Raw genomic sequence first — 21,659 nt, 5'->3', positions numbered from 1 at the left:
GCTCGGAAAGCCGTTCTTCTTCAAGTTGGCTTTGATTAATAGGGACTTGGACTTTCGCCCATCCCTCGTATACAAGGACCTTTAACGATGGGGCATGAGCTGCCAGCTCATCTATCCATTGAGATGCTAAAGCAGGTGGGGTTACAATAAGGGAGGTCTAGCAAAACTGTCAGAATCATCTAGTAACGGAGTTTTGGGAAAGAATCACCTTGATGGCTTTGACCTGCAAACGAGCTTCCGGATCCCACCTCGTAAGTGTAGGATTGCGGTCCTCGGGAGCCGGATTCAAGAGGATCATAGCAATCGTTTCAAGGGTCTTGCCCAATCCAGGTTCTTCCGCCAATATCCCACCCAGGGATGCAGACACTGAGGGAGGCGTGGTCGAAAGAACGCCGCTGAGGCGATTATAGTACCAGGTGTGATTGCCCTCCTCGATAGTGTCCCAAAACGAGAACTCGTTTGACGAGGTCTTGAGGACTATAGCACCTGATTGCGTAACGGCTTTCCCTTCTCTGTTGAGCAGCCAACCAACACTTCGTCTTTGGAATGGCAGTAACGTTGGGTTGAGAAGAACAGGTTGCATCGCGTCTTCGGCTAGCTTCGACTCCAACGATGGGGCGGGGCCGAGTATAGAATAGAAATATGACATATTCGTAGCACCTTCAAAAGAGGGTGGTGGAGGTGGGATGTTGGTACCGTAGGCAAAATGAAGAAGACACCTCTGCGCATCTTCAACCAAGGTGACGTGTTTCTTGTTTACCTTACCCGAGAAGGGCTCAAAGAACTGGGGGAGGCAGAGGCCGATGTTCAGCTCCACTTGGAAACGGAATGGAAGGTCATCTGCATTAGAATCGCAGGGGCCGGACGGAAGAATGACGGCCCTCAATCGAGCATTCAAAGAGACCTTGTCAGCTAATCTCAGAAAGTCAGAGGCCAAGAGTAAATCCGCAACCGTCGAGGAAGACAGGTCAAGGGCGTCATGGTCGATGCCTTCCGTCAGCGCTGGAGCTAGAAACAGCCAACCATCCTCCTTTGTATGTCTGGTCAACACATCAGAGACGCCCACGAGGTGGCCGTCATACTCGACTAGGCGAGCGCCGCCAAGATCAATGATTCTGGGCTCCGAGAACCCACTGCTCAGATCAACCAAAGCCGCCCTAAATTCTTCTTCCTCTGACTTCCACCCGCCATTACAATCGCCCTCTTCGTTATTGTCTGCATTGGTTGCGCCAGTGTATTGAATTTCGAGAAGATGTCTTATTATCGGAACGGTTTCAGCCGGCGAGCGGAAAAAAGCCTTGTTATATTTCAGTTGAGGATAACTACCGTCGACGCCCGAGAGAGTGGGCGGTGTCAACGTCTCAGAACTTGAGCTCTCTGAATCATCCTTGTCATGGTTGTGCACAGATCCCGTCGAAGTTCTGGCCCGTTTTGAGGGTCTTTTCCCGTTGCTTCTAGGCGAGGCACTCCGTTTCTTGCCTTTCCAAACTGTTTCAGACGTGTCATCTGGTGTAGAGATAAGGATAAGCTCTTTAAGCTGTGCGAGGTTCAACATTGGTCGAAACGTTCGGTGATGGTGATAGCGCCATATCGCAGACGCTGGGGTGCGAAGCGATTGCTGATGATTCGACACCGAATCTCGCATATCGTCTCAAGAGGTTGAGAGGATATATATTGCAATAGCCGACGCAAAGAATTGCGCAGAGGGCAGTGTCCACCGAGTGATGGTGGGAGGATAGAAACGAGTTCGCCCTTAAATTGCAACGCGTCTCAAAGTCATGTGAGTCAGCGGTGCCGATGAAAATCTCGCGCTCACGTGACTCAGGAGAATCGGTCCGCTTCTTACATAGAAGAGATAGAAACGGGCTCATGTCTTATGTCTGGAGGTGATCTTGAAAAAAAAAACTTTTTTCAAGTTGAGGGTTCGAACTCATGACCTCGGGCATTTGGCCGAGGTCACGTCTGACACTGTACACATAACCACTCAACCATATGCCCGTTTATATTTTCCAACATTATTCTTAATATACCTCGTTATGGTGCTGCATCTAGACAACATAAAATGACATTTCATTCCAAGAGCTATCTACACCCAAATTAATTTGCATAAATTCACATAAATTCTCAAAATATTTCGGCACAATATAATACACAAATTTATCTCTTTGATTCTCCATGTACACCTGTCATTACACAGGTGCACCATTTTCTGTTTCCAGATCCTTTGCAACTATCCCTTTGCTTGCACCCTGCATCTCTGCAAGCAGCACATGTCTTCTTTTGACGTTGTTTTGATGAATTAATTTTGATCTGTGAAGTTGAAGATGTGGAGGAGGATCCCAGCACAAATTTTGGAGTAGAATCTGGTGGTTGGAGAGCCAGATGGAGTGGAGCATCTTGGAAGAAAGATTCTTCTGGATCTTCATCAATGTCAACCATCATGTACTCCATTGACTGAGATATTGTTTGAACCAGATCAGGAACATTACTTTCTGCTTGCTGTTCATTAATTTGCATTGAACTTTCTTTCTCCTTTCCCTTGTTTGAACCTTTTTTGGAAGGAAATGAGATGATGTAAAACATATTTTAATAAAACATACCACTTTGTATTGTGCTTTCCTTTTCTTTTCCCTTGTCCTTTCGAGCTGCCAAGTTTTTCTTTGGGAATTCAATAGCTGGAAGAACTATAGCTTGTCGGCTTATACTTGTTACAATTTTTGTAAACTTCTCTCTCATTTTTTCTGTATTTGAGAGTGTTGCATTCTCTCCTCGAGTTTTTACCCATGCTTGATGGTGTTTCTCAAGTTGTTCTGGAAGCTTATAGTAGATTTTATTGTTCTTATCCCGATTCTCAGCAGCAGCAAGATGAACATGAACTGTCCATTCCTTTGCAAAGGCAGTGAAGTCCACAGATTGTGAAACCTTTGCTGCAACCCTTCTTCGATCTTTCTTGTAAAATCTCTCAGACCTCATCAAGTCATTGAACAACTTAAATTCACCAGTTGTGTGAATTGGAACCACTGCATGGGCAGTCATTTGGCGCTCTGCTAGATAATCATGAGGAGGTGATGGTTTTGTTGACAACCGTGTAAGTGTGTTAACAGGCATTCCTCGATGAAGAAGGTTTCCTTTATCATTTACTTCATAAGTAGGTTCTTCCCTTCTTTCAAAACCGAGTTCTTCAGCAATTTTTTCTGGAACTGGAATAATTCCAAAAGATTCCTTTGTAGCAATGCAAGTTGACAAAATTTCAGGGATTGGAAAAGATGGTGAAATTCCCACATCAGCTGCAAGTTCCACAATTTCATCAGACCTGTATGTATCATGATGACCACTCCATTTTTTACCAGTACGGTTGTAATGACCAACCTGACAATGAATGAGAAACTGAAGTTAGGTTCAAATAAATTTTGCAACTTACCGTAGTATTCCTTCTATCACGACTGTTGCATAGAAGTGCATCTGAGAGCTCAGGAGAAGCATGAAGTGATCCAAACATTCTTCGAAGTGGCATATGAATATTTCCTTCAACAGAATTTGTCCCCCGAACAGTACGATAACAGTGTAATCCATCTTTATCTACACCCATATCATAATAGAGTGGAATTCCTGGGGGGTCAGACATCAGGCCATCTTCTGCAGATTTTAGTGTATTTTGAGCTTGACGCCATGCAGCAGCTGAGAACAGTTTCCCATTTGATGGATCAAGGGCACAAGGAACATCTTTCCAACACTCAAACAATGTTCTAAGAACTGGAGTTAGAATATCTGGAGGAGGGATGTATCTCCGACATCTTCTATAAATTTTCCCTGGATTTCTTTTGAGAGCCTGATCCCATGTTTGACCATTTCTTTCAAGAAATGCTTTAATTTGAGCCTGATCATTCTTATCAAAAACAAATATGGCTTCTCCAAAGGCTACTCTGAACTTTTTAAAAGCTGAATGAGACTGTGGTAAGAGCCTGAGCAAGCGGTCCTTCACATGCCATATGTCTTCCAGAACACGGCTTGCAAGTGTTTTTGGACTTTCATGAGATGGTTGTTCAAGAGCTGCACTTGAGGCACTTGGAGCAGATTGTACTGCTATGGTGACAGGATCTGATTCCAACTGACTGATATCTGCATCTGCAAGGAATTTATCAAACTCTGCATCTGCATAGATATCCTCACTATCATCATTATTAAATGTTGCCTCCTCTACAGTAGAAATAGTATCATCTCTGATGGAAACTTGGCCTTCCATCTCTTTGGGATGTTCAAAAGCATTTCCAGAATTGTTATCCTGACCATCTTCCTCTTCCTCTTCATCCTCTTCCTCTTCATCCTCTTCCTCCTCATCTTCTCCAATATCATTACTGCCCATCAAATCTGATGGTTTCTGAATAGTTGGAGGTGAATATGTGGAAATATCATCAGGGAGCATCAAAGAATCAGAAGGGACTTCTGGCTGCTTAGGTGGAGTTGAATTTCTTGTGACAACCATTGACTTTGGCATAACGATAAGGAATGGAGGGTTCCCCATCTCCCCAAGTGCAAGTTTGTGATTTGCTGGTTCATATCCTGGGATAATTACTTCATCAACCTGAACCAAGACTCTGGTAGGGGTGATATTTATGAGTTTCATTTCTTTGTTATATCTCAAGAGAGCATTCTTTGAGGATGGTTGCTCTGGGATCTGACCTCGAGCAACAATTTGTGTTCTACCTCCTCGAATACTGACAAGTATGCCAGGAATGGGTTCATATACAGGAAGACCCACAGACTTTTGTACTGCTAACTTTTGCCACATTGAAAATACATTGAAGGCATCAAGTGCAGAAGAATCAATCTGCTCTTTACTCAGTGTTATTGCAGACCAATCACTTAGTGCAAGAGAATTTGATTGATTAATTGATTGCCCAAGAATCAAGCCAGTCAAAGTAATGAAGGATGCCTTTGCATCTGAAACAACACCTTTTGCTTTAGCCAATACTCCCAAGTCCAGAATCTGTGGAGTCTTTGACCCAGCTTTCAGTTGGGATTTTAAATCATCAATGGACCATAGATTTGCCAAACATAGAAGAGTTTCTTGGATAGAGTACCCAACCTTGATAATGTGGGTTGATGAAAGCAACGACAGTAAATTTGGAGGGGCACTTGCTTTCTCCTGAAGTTCTGTGACCTGAAAAACATAGACTTCCTTGTGTACAGCTAATTGAATTGTGTTCACTGTAGTATGACTCTGCAGCTTGGGGACAAGTCCACCATATCCATCAGGCTCAACATCATATCTGATACTAATTCCAGCAATTAGAAATGACTGAGGGTCAGATTGAGCTCTTTTGATGATCTGATGACAAGCTTCATCAATGAGATCTGCAGCCGAAATATAGTTCACAGAAACATCAGCTGGAATTTTTGAAGGTGGAAAGTGAGAGTAGGGATTTGGCTTCACATGAACAACACCCTTTTTCAAGGATGGAGTGCATGACTCATGGAAATTTCTTTCAGCTATTTGAAAATTTGAATCAGATAATATCAACATACTCAGAACCTCACAAACCTCGAGCATTGTCAGTAAACATAAGGCCTGTCTCTTTATGCCCATGCTTTTGTAGGCTTTCAGAAATACCAGTAAAGCATTCTTCAACATATGAAAGACTTTTTGTCAAGGTTAATGCCTGACCTCGACAATCTTCAAATTCATTGACCAGAGTGTATAATGCTGCATGAGTAGGTACACCTCCCATGCGGGCTAAGAGTTTGATGACCTAAATTCATTATGTTATCCCCCAATGCAAAATATATTTATTGAACAACAGAAGCTCACCTTGAAAGTGTGATCCCCCTTCAAAACAGATGCAGGAAGAGCAGCAATTTTTCTGTCAAAATATGGACAATGTGCTCGCATCCAGTCAACAAAGACCCCTTTGCAGTAGCCAGTTGATGGACATGAACCAGCATATCGCAGCTTATCATCAAACTTAGAAAATCCCTCTTGAATTGGCATCTCCATTGATTTTACAGCTGACAGATACATCAATTCACGTTGTGAATGATCAATATGACGCATTTCTGAGAGCATTGCAGAGAATGGCTCTGGCCCAAAACGTGTTGCAAAGCATGCCCGCATTACAGACATTAAGGATTTGTCAATTGCAGCTCTGCTTGTCAAAAAGGCTGGAAAGGATTCCTTTAAGCCACGAGACAGCTGTTCTAAGATTTTGGGATCAGTTGCTTGGAATGACTTCTTGCAGTCTTCACAGCGAAGCCGATTTGTTAATAGGAAATAATCTCTGTGAAGACCCCGAACTCGGCGAGCAATTGGCTTAGTATTGTAGCCATGCCGAACAAGTTTGCCTGAACAAAGAGCAGTTGGACACAAAATTTGAGTAGGCTCTCCTGGAAGTCTATTTTTAAGACCTAGAATCCAAACAAAGACATCCAGGTGATATAATTCTCTAGGATTCAAATTTCCTTCCTGATTAGACATGGCCAAAGCAAAGACTGGATCTCGAGGACGGTGCCAGAAAGTCCCATCAGAATATATTTTAGGCTTATTAATTGTCTCAATCTCAGCTTTCAAGTTTGCAAGTACTGTCTTCAAGAACTGAATTGATATATTTCCAGAATCTCCTGAAAGAGATGAATCAGAAGCATTTTCTTTAGACGTAGTATTCCCAGATATGTTATCCCCAGAAGAGGAATCATCAGAATCATCATCCTCAATGTCATTCTCATTTTCTAGATCAAGTATGCTCTCCACAATAGGAGTAGTACCAGTCACAAGATCAGGAATAGATGCAAACTCTGCATGAAGGGTGGAGAGACTCTCAGCAGATATGAAGCTGTTCAAAGGAGCTGCTGGAGATGCAGTGGCCATAAGATCTATGCTAACTGGAGATATTTGAGAGGTGCCAGAAGGTAACCCAGATGTAGCAGCTGATGAAGAACCAGAACTAGCCACCTTAGAAAAGAAAGGGTGAATTTGGCGTGGTTGTGAATTCGTCTTGGGTTGGTTGACCATGATTGGGCCTGATAATGTTGTAACTGCAGATAGAGATTCTGGGTAGAGAGAGGAAGGGGTTGATCTCAAATTTCTTCACTTGAGAAGTTAGTGGGCGCACCAAGACGACGACGTTGTTGTGCTCCATCCTCAGTCTCTGCAGATTCGTCTGATATTTTCCGCTTCCGCCCTGAACCTACTCGGAATCCACCATGGCCACTTGACATTGAAGTATTTGTGTTTTGAGGCAAGTTTTGGGTTGTAGATGGTCTGTAGATGGGAATGAGATCGTGGTTCAAGACAAAGAGTACTTGCATAAACACCACACAATAAACACAAGGCCATTCTGTATACTCAAAAGTGGAGAATTATTATTTGTTGAATACATACAGTACAGGAATCGAACGTAAAAGTAGACAGACGATCGGATTCGCGTACAACTGGTAAAAGGGTAGGTAAATGGCTCGTTGAAATAGGCATACAACTAGCTAAATTGTTTGTGATGGCGATGGTAGACAACGAAGTCGACGGGGATGCACAAGTGCATCCCCGTCGACCATCGATTATACATGTACATGCGGGCAGCTACATTGTCGGCGATGGGAGTGTGATCGAAGGGTGAACGAAGTTGCCGGGGATGCACCTGTGCGTCGATCATGCATGCGCACACGGTTTGATGGGTGGAAACGTACTTGGCGATGGGAATGTGATCGAGGGGCGAGGATTGTGCATCCCCGTTGACCAATGATTGTGCGTGAGCATGCAGGCGGCTACGTTGTCGGTGATGGGAGTGTGATCATAGGGGGTGAACAAAGTTGACGGGGATGCATGGGTGTACACACAGTTTGATGGCGGCAATGTAGTTGGCGATGGTAATGTGATTGAATGGCGAGGATGACGGTAGTATCTGCAGCGTTTGCGATGGGGATGGAGTCGAATGGTTTTGGTGGTGGGCATGTGTGCATCGGATGCGAGGCACACATGCCAAGCGACGGGCGCACGTCGACCGGCGCGTTAGGCGGTGGCAAACAGGTAAGGGTGGCATGGTTGGTGCATCAAACGGACCAGAGTGGGTGCCGTTACAAAGCCTGTAGAAATAAAAACAGATGTTAGAAGAGATGGATGCGAGGAAAGCAGATTTGCTTTCCTCGCGTAGGCTACGCACCTGAAATGACCCCGCAGAGCCTTATTATCGCTCCGCTTGTGCTCGCATGCCCGCCCAACCAATGTTGAACCTCTTCTTCATGTCTCAACATGTCGAGATGTTGACGGATCGTGTTGATGCGACGAAATCTTGGCGGCGGTCGTCTCGCGCCTGGCGAGGTCGGAAGTCGAGCTTGTGAGATGGGTATGTGTAGGGAACATGAAAATCAAGCAAAACACGGGCGATATCCAGATACCGCCCGTGTTTTGAGAGAGCGTTGGAGAGCAAACGTTGCTCTCCAACGCTCTCAACGTCGATTATGTGTGACGTTACATGTGACGGATACCTTATAGGGTACATCCGCATTTGTACATAATTATGTCCTATATATGTACATAAGCCACCTCCAGACACCGCACATGAGCCTAGAAACGAGCTTTAGACCCATGCCTACGGCACGGCGCTCGGCCGTTCCTTCAGCATGGGTCACAGCTCGCCGGGGGCAAGCCCCCTGGACCCCCCAAGACACATGGGAGGAAGCTGACATAAGAATTTGTCAGCCTTAGTCATCACTGAGTCAGCTTACTCAGCCATCAAAAAGCCTAAAAACATTGTGCCCTTCTATATAGATAGAACCATACTGCTCCCCTCCACGAAAATGTTCTTCATTGTTGGTATGATGACATAGTATTCTATGGGTTTCCCTGCCAGAGCTGGAAGCCGCATTTATTGTTTACATTGATGCCTTTCCCCTAGGTTTGTAGGGCAGAAGAAGTGTCAAAGCACCAGCAGAAATGAGAAGAGCACCCGCAATGTACATGGGCACAGCAGTTGTGATGTTAGCGCATAGCGCAATTATTGGCGCCTTAAACAGGATAAAGCAAGCCTTCACACGATGTCGGATAACGATGCTCACGACAACTCCAAAAACTCGCATAGCTGTTGACACCAACCCATTCCCTGTACCTCAATCTTTGGCAGGAAAAATTTCTGAAGAAATGGCATAGAGAACCCCATACATTATCTGCTTGATACTCCAGCTTGGATAGTATTGGAAACACATGAAATACACTTACATTACCGTTGAATGCATACCCACAATTCCATCCCAGAAGAGCATTGGAGCTTCAGGTGGTTGTGCTTGCAAAGAGAAATATTCCAGTCAGCTCTAATTTTTCTTGATCTTCAAATAGCTGAAAAAAGACGTGCAAAAGATTACTCGCCAGCAAGGGGGTGGCAGAACATGGAAAATGTACCAACACTCCCTATTTTTTTCTCGTGGATTTGGCTGACCTCTCCCCCTCCCCCTCCTACTATATAAGGTATGTTTTCCAACTTCCAATGTTTTATAAAATGTTGTTTTGTCCCATGGTCCTGTGTTTCCAAAAATCCTGCACCTACAGCCTCAGCCCCCACCTAAACTGAGAAGTCACAAACTTTCAAATAACAGTTGAAGATGTTCTGGTTTGCATGGATGAACATACATGAGCAAACACAGTGAGTTTCAGAGACTGTTATTATTAACAGCATATTTACTTGCAAATTTGTTACATAGAAAATTTTATTCATGGTGTATAAAGAGGTTTTGTCAGTGCTTTCGCCATCAAGAGCCTCAAATTGGCCTTGAACAAGCTTCATTCTTTCGAGCCTCGAATTTGGCCTGGATGTGGCGAGTACTTGATGAGAAAAAAGGTTCATCTATACGTCCAACCTGTCACTGGCCTCAATGGGCGTTCTGATGACCTACACTCTCTTCGCAATTGCAGACATCATAAGAACCTGGCTGGCGTCATCGTTGATGGTGTATAGGAGTTTGATAGGAGTATGCAAGGGTGTTGAAGGCGGAGTTGGGAGCAGTACAAGGTATGACAAGCTGAGGTGATAAGTAGAGTGGGGAAGTCAGATTCAGGAATGGAGCCTAGAACAGACGATTGGCTGATGCTCAGGCTCAATTTGTGACAAAAATCTATCAGGTCACTATTTTTTTTTCAGCCTTCAGCCAGACCCCCCTCCCAGCCAGTGTTCGGGATCCACGTTCCACCACCCCCTTGCTCACCAGTTGAGATAGCCAGGGTGCCCCTGCACCCAATGAATGTAAGTTCTACCACCCACCCCATGCAGAAAGCCACAGGCATGCTGACCAAGCTCAGTATCAGTAGCTGTTAGAGTTTGTGAGACTTGATCATCCAAGGATGTGTAGTGACTTGCATTGTGATATGTGACTGTCAAAGTAGCATCTCCAAAGTTGACACCAGGGCTTGCAAGCCTTATCAACTCAGTAACAGAAAGACCAAATTCGACAAAGACTCACAAAAATGGCAGAAAGCTGTTGTATAGAGTTGATGCAAGGCCAGTGATGCCTGCCACAAATTGTAACATAGTAAGTAAAAATGAATAAAAGCACCTACCCCAAAGAATGATCAATAGTGACATCAAATAAGCCATTTTCTGTGTCGCAAATAAAGCCTTCACATGGTTGGTAGTAAAATTGGATGTCTCGCTCAGTACTCCTCTTGCCTTCTTATCCAGCCTTTTATTTGTTAAGACACCACCTGCCTTTGCAAGTTGATCCAGAGTCAGTGAAGTTGTGATGGTATTGTAGACTGCGATTTTACGAATGACAGCTACCACCTCTTCATCCTTACCTACACCAATAAGAAAGTGGGGGCTCTCACAAAGATCAAAAGCAAAGAGACGAATGCCCCAGAGGAGGATTGTCAATCCACCAAGCATAAATAGGAGGTATCGCCAGCCCATGTTCTCAGATTTATGGCAAATCGTGGCAGTAACAGAACAGGAATAATTGGCGATGAAGACCCAAGCAACTTATTATTAAATAAGTAACAAAATAAAAAGGATTGGAGACAACATTAGGTGTAGCACTTACCACGCTCGCAGAGAGTTGCCCCAAAGACCAGAACACCGTCATGACTGTCAAGAGATATTGATGAGATGCCGGAAGAAAATCTGTGGATGGGTAATTAGCCCAAATACAACTTACCAATATCATCCTAATTACCTAGAAAAACAGCAGAGTCAACAGGAAGGTTACCTGTTCAGCAAAGAGGGACATCTTGAGTAAACTTTGATAAGGCTGAGCAGTCTGGCATACCCCCAACACTGATTCCTAGAACAGCAATCAATGATGTGAGCATAGTGAGGTTATGTGATCCGCCAGACACCAGTCCAAATATTCCTGCTATTAACAATGTAGCATTGAAGGACCACCTGGAAACAGGAACTCATCAGGGAAGTGTGTATCATTGAATGCCACTGTGGAAACAGACCATCTGCCCCATATGTCACTGCCTAAGCCCTAGAAGACTGCACCAACCAATAGTCCAATATTTTCTGCAAGGGTAAGCAAGGGCCCATTGAAACAGAACTCAGCTATGACGGGAGTGAGTATCAAGCCAGTAATCAACTGCATGCCACGTCAGGTTCTAGCTTTTGAGTATGTCTATGTGAAAGCAGTAAACTGACAGGCCACATGCTATCACTGATTTTAAAATTGATGAGATAACATCACCACAATGGAAGGACAGAAGAGGCGTATGTGAACCACCCAAATCCTGCAACAATAAATAACAGATACTGACACAGCAATGTATCAGTATTCAACACCTGGAAAGCTAACAAAGTATATACATACAGTAGATATTCTCACAATGCATAATGCCGGTCCCCGACTTTTTCTATGCATTGTGAGATTTATGCAAGATGAAATATGTCACAAAATGTGACTATTTGTGACCTCAGCCAAAAAGTGTCACACTTCAAAATGTCCTTTATGTAGCGAGACGAAAACTGGAAAGACTGCATATTTACAGGCTATCGACATCCATGGGAGAGAGGTTACTACTGAAAAAAGAGTTGAGAGTAGTTTGTTGGGCTGATTTCACTTGAACAACATGAAGATGAGCCCTCAATAAGGCCTCAATTTGCGCAATTATTGTTGCAAAAGCAGTGTTGACACGCCGTGAGCCTCTGAGTGGATGACACACCAAACACTCACACAGCTCCATTCCCTCCGCAAGGTGCATAGGGCTTGTGCCTGTCTCGAGGTTTCCGCTTCTTCTCCTCAGCAGCTGGCATAGAATGATAGAAAAGTTTTGGCAAAATTGGATACTACTCTCGAGCAGTGTATTCGTGGCACACAGGGTATATCAGGGTAGACTTTGGTCCTAAAAAACTCAGGTACAATGAGGTGAACAGGTAAATACCCAGTAAATCTGTAGATCTGGTAATGCATAATGCCAAAATATGATATGCATTATTCGATATGATGTTCCATGCATAAATCCCTGCGTACCAAGTTGGTCCCCTAAAAATGTCATGCATTATGAGATTTATGCATTATGAGTATATGCATTGTGAGAATATCTACTGTACCTGATACTTCCCCATCCCTATCTCCTGAATGGCACGATTCAATATCTTCCTCTTTTCTTGGTAAACTGCATCTAGTACCCCATCCTCATAGAGACCCAGGGTTGCTTCAGAGGAATAATTGGCTGAGTTCTCTGGCATTTCAACAACATCCTCTGTGGGGGAAAGGCTTGGGTAGTCCATAGGGGAAGAAGTGGGGAAGTTGAAGGAACATCTTGGGTGGCAGTTCAGCAATAAGTAGAGTTCGAGCTTGAGCTTACAGTACAGTAGTAATTTAGAGAACCACCTTCCATATTCAGTCAATGCCGGGCCGCAGCAGCACAGTCTTGAAAAAGCCAAAGCTGGTGATGATTGATCACTGCAAGATTCCTCACCAACTCAATGGACTTCAAGCCATGGACACTGGTCTGCATGCACTGCTTGCACCTCTGGATCCCCACTAATCTATAATGGCTGTTTTCAAAAGTCAGCTTGGTCGGCCTTGTGTATAATGATCTTCCTCTTTACTAGCCATGCTGCTCCAATGCTAGGCTCTCTACAGTACTACTACAAAGGTTGTCATAGCACTTTAAGTGCTTTGACTTGCAACCACATAATAAAGATAATAAACAAGTGTTATATATAATATTGTTTGCTTGTGGACTCACTGTTTGCTTTGTGGACTCTTATAAGTTTTGAAGTCAGGAGCGTCTCTTCTCTAACTAATCCCTCACCTTACCATGCCTTTCTTCCAAGGAACAACATATATCATTATCAGTGGTGGAATCTTCAACAACATCCCTGGGAACCTCATGGTCACCAACACCAGCGAGTATGTCTTGAACTTCAACTCCCATAACACAAATGGTGTTGAAGTTGAGAGTATTGATGGCACCAACAACACCAGTTTAATGTGACACAGACATGAGTAATATCTACCTTCAAAATGTCTAGAGGGTTCTTTTTACCAATTGAACTGTCCTCCTTGTTATATTATACTAGGTTTTATGTGGCACCCAGCTTCATGGGAGGATACTCTGCCAGCTTATGACAACCCAAATAACTTTCCCACTGGCACACAGACTCTGGTTGCCACTGCTGCTAGTGCTCCTACCTCCACCCCCACACAACAGCCTGCAAAAGTAGATTCATGTGGGGCTCCAAGCTGAGTGGAAGCCATGGCTTCAGATAAGACCAATAATGATAATGACAGGATGGAGGGGTGACTTGCAAGTGTAGAATGATGATGAGCAAGGGGCTTTTCATGAGCTTATTTTTTTTTTACTGACATGGTTCGAGAGGACATTTTGGACTATACTGAAAAAAAAAAGTATCTAACCAACTAGTGTCTTTAAGCAGACTTGTCTATGGCAAAGTGACATCCAGAACCATACTGATAGATCCATCAAATTCGTTCTAATAAGTCTGCTTTTATCCGTCAGAATTTGCAGTGGTTACTCCTGTGTACAGTGTATTTAAACAACAAATATACTTCATAGTGAGAGTTGGATTCTGAACACTCTCATATAGGTAATGTTTGACGAAACCGCTCTCACAGGGGAGAAACAGTGATTTGTCCAATGAGTAAATTACTAGGCATATTTTGATTGGAGGCATTATTGCTCAATGATTTTCTTCACATTTGTACAAAGGATAAATTTAAAATATATTCAAGAATAAAGCTGAAATAAAAAGACACTATGGATGGTAGTCACATATAAAATATGCCCATTAGTAACAATCTAAATGAAGCTGGTGAATATACTTAAAATGTGTCTTGGAATATTGGGCATATTCTGAATACATTTAATCATATCTGGGCACATTGGAATCAAATATTGAATGAGCTGCTGGAGAAAATTTGATGCACATTTTGCCAATAGTTCTCATGTGGTCCTTTGTGCACATCCTAATTGCAGTTGATGTTTAATGTTGGGCATATTTTGATTTTACCCACCTGACAAAATGTGAACTAAATTATTGAGCAGTAATGCCTCCAATCAACATATGTCCAGTAATTTACTCATTGGACAAATCACCATTTCTCCCCTGTGTCTGGAATTCATAGGTTTTCTCAAGGGAGTAAAATTTTGGTCAGTCCCACTCAACGTAGCAGCACAAAAAAGGTGAGGTATAGACTCTATGTCCCGGAGGACGTTCCGTTCAAAAACTCCCACCGCTCTCTAGTGAGTTCATAATAAATGCTATCGCACCATCCTAAATGCGTCTTTCTCGTCCGCCCGCCCCTTGCAAACTCCACAAACCCACACCTCCTCAGTAGCGTCCGGGAACGTTTGTTTCTTGGATCGACATCGGCTATGAGCTTATCGGCTGGGGTTTTCCTCCTCCCGTCCTGGCTCTCTCCAGTAAACGCAAACATATACCACGAAAAAGCTTGTAAGGCATCCGCTGCATACCCTTTGCCCCAGAACGACTTGTTCAAGATAAAGCTGATAACGTCGGTGTTATCCCAACAGCCTAATTTACCAATGACTGGGCCGGGCCTCGGTTTTGACGTAGATCCGTAGTCGGTATTTATGAGCTCGATGACAAAGTCTGTGACTCCATTGTGTGGAGACGCTATCATCGTTTCGAGCCAGTCAAGGGATTGCGCAAGGTTCGAGTACGCTGGACTGCTTGACCTAGACACAGATTTCTTTGAGACCTTGAATCAGCTGATACATTCCGGCGCACATACCAATATCTAACGGCATCCTCTTGTGATAAGAAGGCATGAACATCTTCGAGATCGTCCTCGCGAGCCTTGCGCAGAATCAGACGAGAGGTACGGATAGAAAGCGTTCTGGGTGATGAGACTAACTTATCGCTCATGAAGGGTCGAATCAGTTGGCGCGTGGGTTCATTGCGGCCATGTTGGCTTGCTTAAGTCTCAAGGCTTTGTGTCGTTAAACAAGATCAAATTCTCCAATTACTTAGCGGATCGAGTTAGCTTTTCCTGTCGGAAGAATCAACAAAAATGCTTACCATTACTCAAATAGACATTTTGTGTCCATCCGGCCATCCTATGAAGTAGTACTCAAGCATGGCACATTTTGAAAAGAGAGTTTTTATTGTTTGATTGCGGCAGGGCCAAAGAAGGCCAAATACTTACTTAAACTGCGGACACATGACAGCTTATGAAGCGACTCTTTATTATCGAGTCACCTCAGGCCAAGATGTCCTCCTTGCCCCGTCCTTTATGGAATCTTCAAGCGCCTGCGATCCCAAGAATACGGTCGTCGGTGAAAATCCCGAGTCTCAATCCACTGACAAGTCTTCTGAAACAAATCCAATACCGGGTCTCTACGAAGATGGGACATTAGACCCAATATACCAGGAAAAGACGAAGATATTAAATCGGGCAATCGAAGAAATTGGAATGGGGAGATACCAAGTACGTTGCTTATTTTTTTTGGAGTTGTTGATGCGTTGTTTGACGAATATCAGTACCTTTTATTCGTCGTTGCAGGATTCGGCTATTTTGCGTACGTCCACTCAGATCTTTTTTTCGCGTCAATTCGTCTCATAAACTCGTGACTTAGTGATAGCGTATGGACCGTAAGTCAATGGCCTCTCGTTTACACGCTAATGTACAAATTAACCCCTCATGCAGTTAGCCACTAGCTTGATCCTTGCCCCGGTCGTCGCAGAATTTCATTTCAATGCGCCCTTCCTCACCCTCGCGGCTAATATTGGCTTTTTGGTCGGCGCGGTTACCTGGGGCTTAGCAAGCGACATTTGGGGACGGCGGTCTGTTATCTCTGTCCTGGCCGACACGCGGTACCCTGACCCCCTGATCCCAGATGGCCCTTCAACGCAACATTGTTCATAGCAGGGGTATTTGGACTGGCAGCTGGTGGATCGCAAAATCTCGTCACGCTCGCGTCGTTGATCGCTGTCCTCGGCATTGGCGTTGGGGGTACGCAACGTTTGATCCAGAGTTGCTTTTAATCTTGAGCTTACAGCGTCTCCCTCTGAACTAGGTAACCTTCCTGTAGACTCTGCTATATTTTTAGGTAAGGAAGTTTGTACGGCGCTAGTGAACATCTGGGTCAATCACCACTCTACTAGATTTCCTTCCAGCGTCACATCAATACCTCTTGGCCGTCGTAGCAGTGTTTTGGTCATTCGGACAATTCTTCATAAGCTTGGTAACTACCATGATCTTTTCAACCCCCATTTCGTTCCTCAACTAATCGCAGGTCGCTTGGCCTTTGATCGCCAAATTCTCCTGCCCCATTACAGCCACCACCTGCTATAAATCCGAGAACATGGGCTGGCGGTATCTCTTATTCACTCTGGGCGGGTTGACTGTCCTCCTCTGGATCATCCGCCTTGCCGCTTCCAATCTTTCTGAGAGCCCACGCTTTCTAATAGGCGTAGGGAAAGATGACGAAGCTGTAGCCGTCATCCACAAAATTGCGGCTTATAATTCCAAGACGACCTCGCTCACCTTAGATGAACTCACACGGGTGGGTAACATCTCGGCGGATACTAAAGGCCCTGATAAGAAGTCGAGAGGCATCATGAGTCAGACGTCGGCTTTCACCACAAAGCATGTCAAGGCATTATTTTCGACGCGGAAAATGGCCTATTCGACGTCACTGTTGATCGTTCTTTGGTGTAGGTACTCTCGCCCTTGTTCGCCTCATTCCAACTAATTACGATCTGTGATAGGTATTGTTGGTCTTGCCACAACATTATACGACAGTTTCCTACCTTTTCTGTAGGTCGTTCGATTTTTCATTGTTCCAGTTTGCTGATTTTCACAAGGCTCGCGAGCCGTGGGGCCCGTTTCGGCGACGCATCTTTGTTCATCACATATCGCAACGTACGTATCCGCGCATTTTTTTTGTCAAATCCATTCTGAAGAATCCTTGTAGCAAATGATATTAAGTTTCCTGGGCATGCCTGCCGCTTTCTGTGCAGGATGGGCAGTAGAAATTACATGGATCGGGCGTAGAGGTACAATAGCAATTTCATCGGGCAAGTCGTTCATTACAGATCCTATTTCGGTTATTCAACACCCAATCAGGACTTACCGGCGCCTTTCTGTTCGCAAGTACAACAGCTCGAAGTTCCAACGCTTTACTTGGGTGGAATTGTGGATATGTATTTAACAGTAGCGTGAGTGCATTCTATGTACGCTAAAATTCTTTTATATCTAAAATTGATATACCAACAGATAATGTACGGAGTTCTCCACACCATATCTTTTGAAATATTTCCTGCGAAAGACCGAGGCACGGGGAATGGGTTGGTGTGGACAGCGACGCGAATTTCTGGAGTAATCGTGAGCATTGCTATTGTTGAAGTCATGTGGTTGAAGCTGGCTGACATGTCGTTCAAGGCGCCAATAATCGCGCTATATGCTAATATCATGACCACCGCGCCTGTGTACATTGCAGGCGGTCTTGTTATTTCTGCTGGCTGTTTGGCGCTTCTCCTTCCGTATGAAACTAGAGGCAAGGCATCGATGTAGACAACGCAATACATAATTCGAACATGACAAAGACGCCCAATTTTGTTTGACCGACAGCCTTTGAACTGCAACAGATATGGCACACTCCAGATGCAGAATGTGAACAAAAACGATTGCAACACAGCAAAAGTACCATAGAGAGAGGCCACTGGGACGCATAACACGGCCAAGGCATAGCTCGACTGCTTCAAAAATGCTGAGCACGTCAAACGCGTACTTTGCGAGTCTCCCAACCCGCTCCTAATTGTAAATTAGTATTGTGTATCGTAAACGAGCGTTCATAGGTATGTTAATAGTTCGTAAGAAAATGAAATGTTTGTTAGTCTTCACCCACAAATTCTGGGATACTTATAATCCGTCGGGTTCCTCGGTATCCAGCCACCAGCCAACCCGGCCTTATAGCTCCACTCATCTGCCGTCTCCGTCTTCCACGTCCACATTATCCAGCCTTGACCCTTCTCATACGACATCGTCTGCGCCTCCCAATATTTCCGGAGGAACGCCTTGTAGCTCGAGCTGAAAGTCTTGCTGTCGCCGGATAGGCCTTCGCATGATCCGACGCGGGTAGAACCAGGGTAGGAGCCATCATACATCGACCTATACCCCAATTGGCGATTCACGCAATCGTTGGGAGCTACCGACCATTCGCCCACTACAACGGGCAGGTGATCTTTGGACTGGAGTCTGTTCCGAGTATCACAGGCTTCAACGATGTGCTCGGCTTCAGAGTAGCGATTTTGCTGTCGCGAAATTCAAAATGGATGAAGTGCCAGGTTTGACCAACTCACCGCCACCGAGTATAGTTGGTAAATATGAGTGTCCAGCATTGAACCTTCGTATCCCGGGCCAGTCATGAATCCATTCCAATTTTCCAGAGGCTGGAAGGCGTCGTGTATGATCGTGACGGCTTTGCTCTTAGAATGGCTGGAAAGCGCCAATTCGCAAGATGTGCTCCAATAGCAGGGAGAATGCTCACCGGATGCTTTCGTAACTAGTCTTCCAATACTAATCGGTGAAGTAAATCGGTTGAGGATATTCTAACTAGCTAGCGGAAGACGTACCTGCTTTGAGACTTCGACGACGTCCTGACTGTAAAACCCAGCAGGCCTGAAATTTGTGTTAGTAGGGTGATGTTTAAGATGAAATGGGCTTGCTCGTTCAGAGGAGCGATAGCCGTTACCACGCCCGTCCTGTTTCTGAACATTATCGCAATCCTCCGGATGATCGCATTGGTTCGGTCAATATAGGACTGAGAGGTATGCCACTCGCTAAGAACTGATCAATTAGTGACGGCAAAAAAAGTGAAATATATGCGCACGGAGCGTTCTGTTTATGGCCGGAATTGTCGAACCTAGATAGAAATGGTTTGAGGCAGAAGATGGATACGACAATGAACAAACTCACCCATTCTGACTTCCAGGGGCGCCTATATGCGTGTAATCGTCAGCAAAATCAAGAAAATACGTCAAAGATAGGTCAGCAAGAACCATGGAGATCAATGATAACTTTGATATTATGTTTCCCAGCCCATTCCACGGCTTTCTCGAGGTATGGCAGTTGACCGCTAATGTACGGCTCTCCAGGGGCAGTTTCGAATGCCCAATATCCTATGGGGAGTCGTACGTGGTTGAGTCTATCCATGTTGTCAGACTCGGGTCAATATGGAAGAAAAGGAACGCACCCAACAGCAGCCATCTCCCTAAAGTCAGCCTCGGTAATCCAAGTGTCCCAGTGATGCTTGAGAGCCTGTGTAGCTTTCTCCCGATCTTGGCTCTCGCAGAAGGACCATTCGTCAACAAGGGACGGATTTCCCGTTGCCTCGAATAGGGAAGGCTTGAGCCATCGCTGAGGGACGCGTCGTTATAGATTCCGTCATGACTATATGCGAGGGGACAACTAGCCTCAAGAACGAGCCATCCGCCCAGATTGACACCGCGGATTTTTTGCGTTTCGTAAGGGAATCCGGTACTAAGGGCGTGAACAGTGGGAACGATCGTGGAGAGGGTAATCAAGGCGGATGCTAGTAGAAGTCGCGTCAGCGAGACCATTGTAATGTGGGAAATGAAAGATTGTAGTGGGCCGCAGGCAGTAAACGGGATGTGGAAGGAACGAGATGTGGAAGGAGTGGGAAGTAGAAGGAACGGGTGACTCGGGGGAAGGAAAGAAAGTGATAATGAACGTATCATGTACTTTATATATATAGGAAACTTACCAGAGAAGGTCGATTATCCGTTAAACCATCGAGTGACGCTTCCAACTTGCACTTTGTCGAGGTCGTAAGTTGAGAGCGTGTCGGTAAAACCCGGTCCTGGCGCCGGAATCATCGCCGGCCTCACCGCCAAGGTTCTGCAACAGGACCGTGCTCGCAGCACCAAGCTCTCTGACGAGCCAATGGTCGATATTCTCGATGGTGTCGGAATGCCTCAGAATTGGTTGGGAGATAGGATGGCGTATCTTGGTAGTTTTCCGTTTCCTTCAGGCATCACGTTCACAAATCCAGGTCCGTGAAATACTAATATTACCCCATAAAAGTCAGACATAACGATACGCATCACCGCTATTCTGAGGCAGAAGCCGGAACCCTCCAAAGGCATTACTTAAACTTGTAAAGTTATATTTTGGATACGTTCTCTCCTTTTTACGTTTCTCGATGAACGCTAATCTTTGCTTCCCCTTGGCTTCCCCCCGTTTCAAACACTTACCATAATTTCAGGACTACTAAGCCTCCGACATAACCAGCATGATGCGGGACGTTGATGAGACCTCACTCCAGGCCACAAGGCTCCCTCGGCCGAAATGACTCTAATATCGTCTGACATGTGAGTTGACCCCCTGTATTGCCATTGGCAATATTTTACTCCAGGTGGCCAATTCGCCGTCTGTTAACACGCGTGCTTTGACTTTCGCGTGTCTACGCGAATTACCCTTATTGTTTTGAAAAAAGGTACACATCGCGAATCTGTCAATCATTGATAACACCTCTTATTGTGAAGCGTTCCTCAATGCAAAGCCCTCACTTTTAACAATAAGACCACCACGTCATCCGACGAGGCGTGAATTTAAGCAGCAACAATCGTAAGTACTAAGGACAAAGCAACCTAAACTAATTTTAGACACGCTTGGCCCTCACTCAAAAGATGCCGGGGCTTGGACGCCGGCGAGGTATAAAATCCTGCACGACTCACTGTATTTCTCCAGGCTCAAATCGACCTAAACATCATCCACATGGATTCTTTCACCACCATCTCTAACACCTCCAACATCCCCACCAACTCCGATGACGGTGGCAGCGGAAACAACGCTTACTGCGTTATTGCCTGAATGCACCCCACTCACTACCATGTACGCTCCGCCGTTCTGTCGTTCTATTCAAATGCGCTTACACTTTTTTTAGACCCAAACACATCACATTCACGGCCGTGTGACTCGCCCTGGTTTACTACACGCATTTTGAGGGAGTTTTTTCGCGTTGCTTCAACGCTCGGGAGATATATTTATGGAGGGGTTATTCTTGGGATTATTTCGTTCTGTGCTTGTATTACTACTTTGGGGATTTTTGCGGGGAGGTCAGGGTTTGGACGTCGTTTGGCCGGATTGCAATGTGATTTATTTTGGAATATTCCGGGCTTTTGAGTTGAACACGAGTTGACCGATCTGCCAACATGTCAACAACCCTTTGT

At 44.8% G+C, this 21,659-nt stretch overlaps 6 protein-coding genes and 1 pseudogene across 7 annotated transcripts; 3 read left to right on the top strand and 4 right to left on the bottom strand.

Annotated features, from left to right (window-relative positions):
• Window positions 1–2,157: 2,157 nt before the first annotated feature.
• On the bottom strand, window positions 2,158–7,212 carry LACBIDRAFT_307738 (uncharacterized protein; the record flags this gene model as incomplete). Its single annotated transcript, XM_001886201.1, has 6 exons — window positions 2,158–2,549; window positions 2,601–3,369; window positions 3,422–5,490; window positions 5,543–5,750; window positions 5,810–7,029; window positions 7,107–7,212. The coding sequence occupies 6 exons, from the start codon at window positions 7,210–7,212 to the stop codon at window positions 2,158–2,160; spliced, it is 4,764 nt and encodes a 1,587-aa protein (XP_001886236.1).
• A 1,650-nt stretch (window positions 7,213–8,862) lies between these two features.
• LACBIDRAFT_253589 lies at window positions 8,863–12,659 on the bottom strand (annotated as a pseudogene; the record flags this gene model as incomplete). Its single annotated transcript is given in 13 exon segments — window positions 8,863–8,994; window positions 9,046–9,153; window positions 9,206–9,297; window positions 10,186–10,288; window positions 10,308–10,395; window positions 10,441–10,489; window positions 10,538–10,954; window positions 11,013–11,096; window positions 11,149–11,181; window positions 11,242–11,357; window positions 11,417–11,553; window positions 11,673–11,723; window positions 12,522–12,659. Coding segments are annotated over 13 exon segments (1,548 nt in total).
• A 578-nt stretch (window positions 12,660–13,237) lies between these two features.
• LACBIDRAFT_331881 (uncharacterized protein) lies at window positions 13,238–14,069 on the top strand (the record flags this gene model as incomplete). Its single annotated transcript, XM_001886289.1, has 3 exons — window positions 13,238–13,379; window positions 13,500–13,639; window positions 14,028–14,069. The coding sequence occupies 3 exons, from the start codon at window positions 13,238–13,240 to the stop codon at window positions 14,067–14,069; spliced, it is 324 nt and encodes a 107-aa protein (XP_001886324.1).
• Window positions 14,070–14,637: 568 nt separating this feature from the next.
• On the bottom strand, window positions 14,638–15,329 carry LACBIDRAFT_253601 (uncharacterized protein; the record flags this gene model as incomplete). The annotated part of the gene is made up of 2 exons (XM_001886200.1): window positions 14,638–15,139; window positions 15,196–15,329. The coding sequence occupies 2 exons, from the start codon at window positions 15,327–15,329 to the stop codon at window positions 14,638–14,640; spliced, it is 636 nt and encodes a 211-aa protein (XP_001886235.1).
• Window positions 15,330–15,696: 367 nt separating this feature from the next.
• LACBIDRAFT_307734 (uncharacterized protein) lies at window positions 15,697–17,979 on the top strand (the record flags this gene model as incomplete). Its single annotated transcript, XM_001886288.1, has 14 exons — window positions 15,697–15,891; window positions 15,945–15,982; window positions 16,040–16,055; window positions 16,111–16,247; window positions 16,301–16,416; window positions 16,463–16,513; window positions 16,569–16,648; window positions 16,700–17,120; window positions 17,175–17,223; window positions 17,271–17,328; window positions 17,381–17,483; window positions 17,533–17,624; window positions 17,683–17,790; window positions 17,848–17,979. The coding sequence occupies 14 exons, from the start codon at window positions 15,697–15,699 to the stop codon at window positions 17,977–17,979; spliced, it is 1,596 nt and encodes a 531-aa protein (XP_001886323.1).
• A 326-nt stretch (window positions 17,980–18,305) lies between these two features.
• Window positions 18,306–20,027, bottom strand: LACBIDRAFT_307733 (cellulase, exo-1,3-Beta-glucanase; the record flags this gene model as incomplete). The annotated part of the gene is made up of 10 exons (XM_001886199.1): window positions 18,306–18,719; window positions 18,768–18,903; window positions 18,956–18,984; window positions 19,041–19,086; window positions 19,134–19,247; window positions 19,298–19,330; window positions 19,384–19,405; window positions 19,467–19,612; window positions 19,661–19,824; window positions 19,881–20,027. The coding sequence occupies 10 exons, from the start codon at window positions 20,025–20,027 to the stop codon at window positions 18,306–18,308; spliced, it is 1,251 nt and encodes a 416-aa protein (XP_001886234.1).
• A 155-nt stretch (window positions 20,028–20,182) lies between these two features.
• LACBIDRAFT_331877 (uncharacterized protein) lies at window positions 20,183–21,300 on the top strand (the record flags this gene model as incomplete). Its single annotated transcript, XM_001886287.1, has 6 exons — window positions 20,183–20,255; window positions 20,335–20,479; window positions 20,753–20,798; window positions 21,010–21,054; window positions 21,093–21,141; window positions 21,178–21,300. Coding segments are annotated over 6 exons (480 nt in total), but the record flags the coding sequence as incomplete, so codon positions are not given.
• Between the last annotated feature and the right edge of the window lie 359 nt (window positions 21,301–21,659).

The sequence above is a fragment of the Laccaria bicolor genome, genomic scaffold (assembly GCF_000143565.1).
Source record: "Laccaria bicolor S238N-H82 LACBIscaffold_36 genomic scaffold, whole genome shotgun sequence".
NCBI lineage: Eukaryota > Fungi > Basidiomycota > Agaricomycetes > Agaricales > Hydnangiaceae > Laccaria > Laccaria bicolor.
This window is presented reverse-complemented; position numbering and strand designations above follow the sequence as displayed.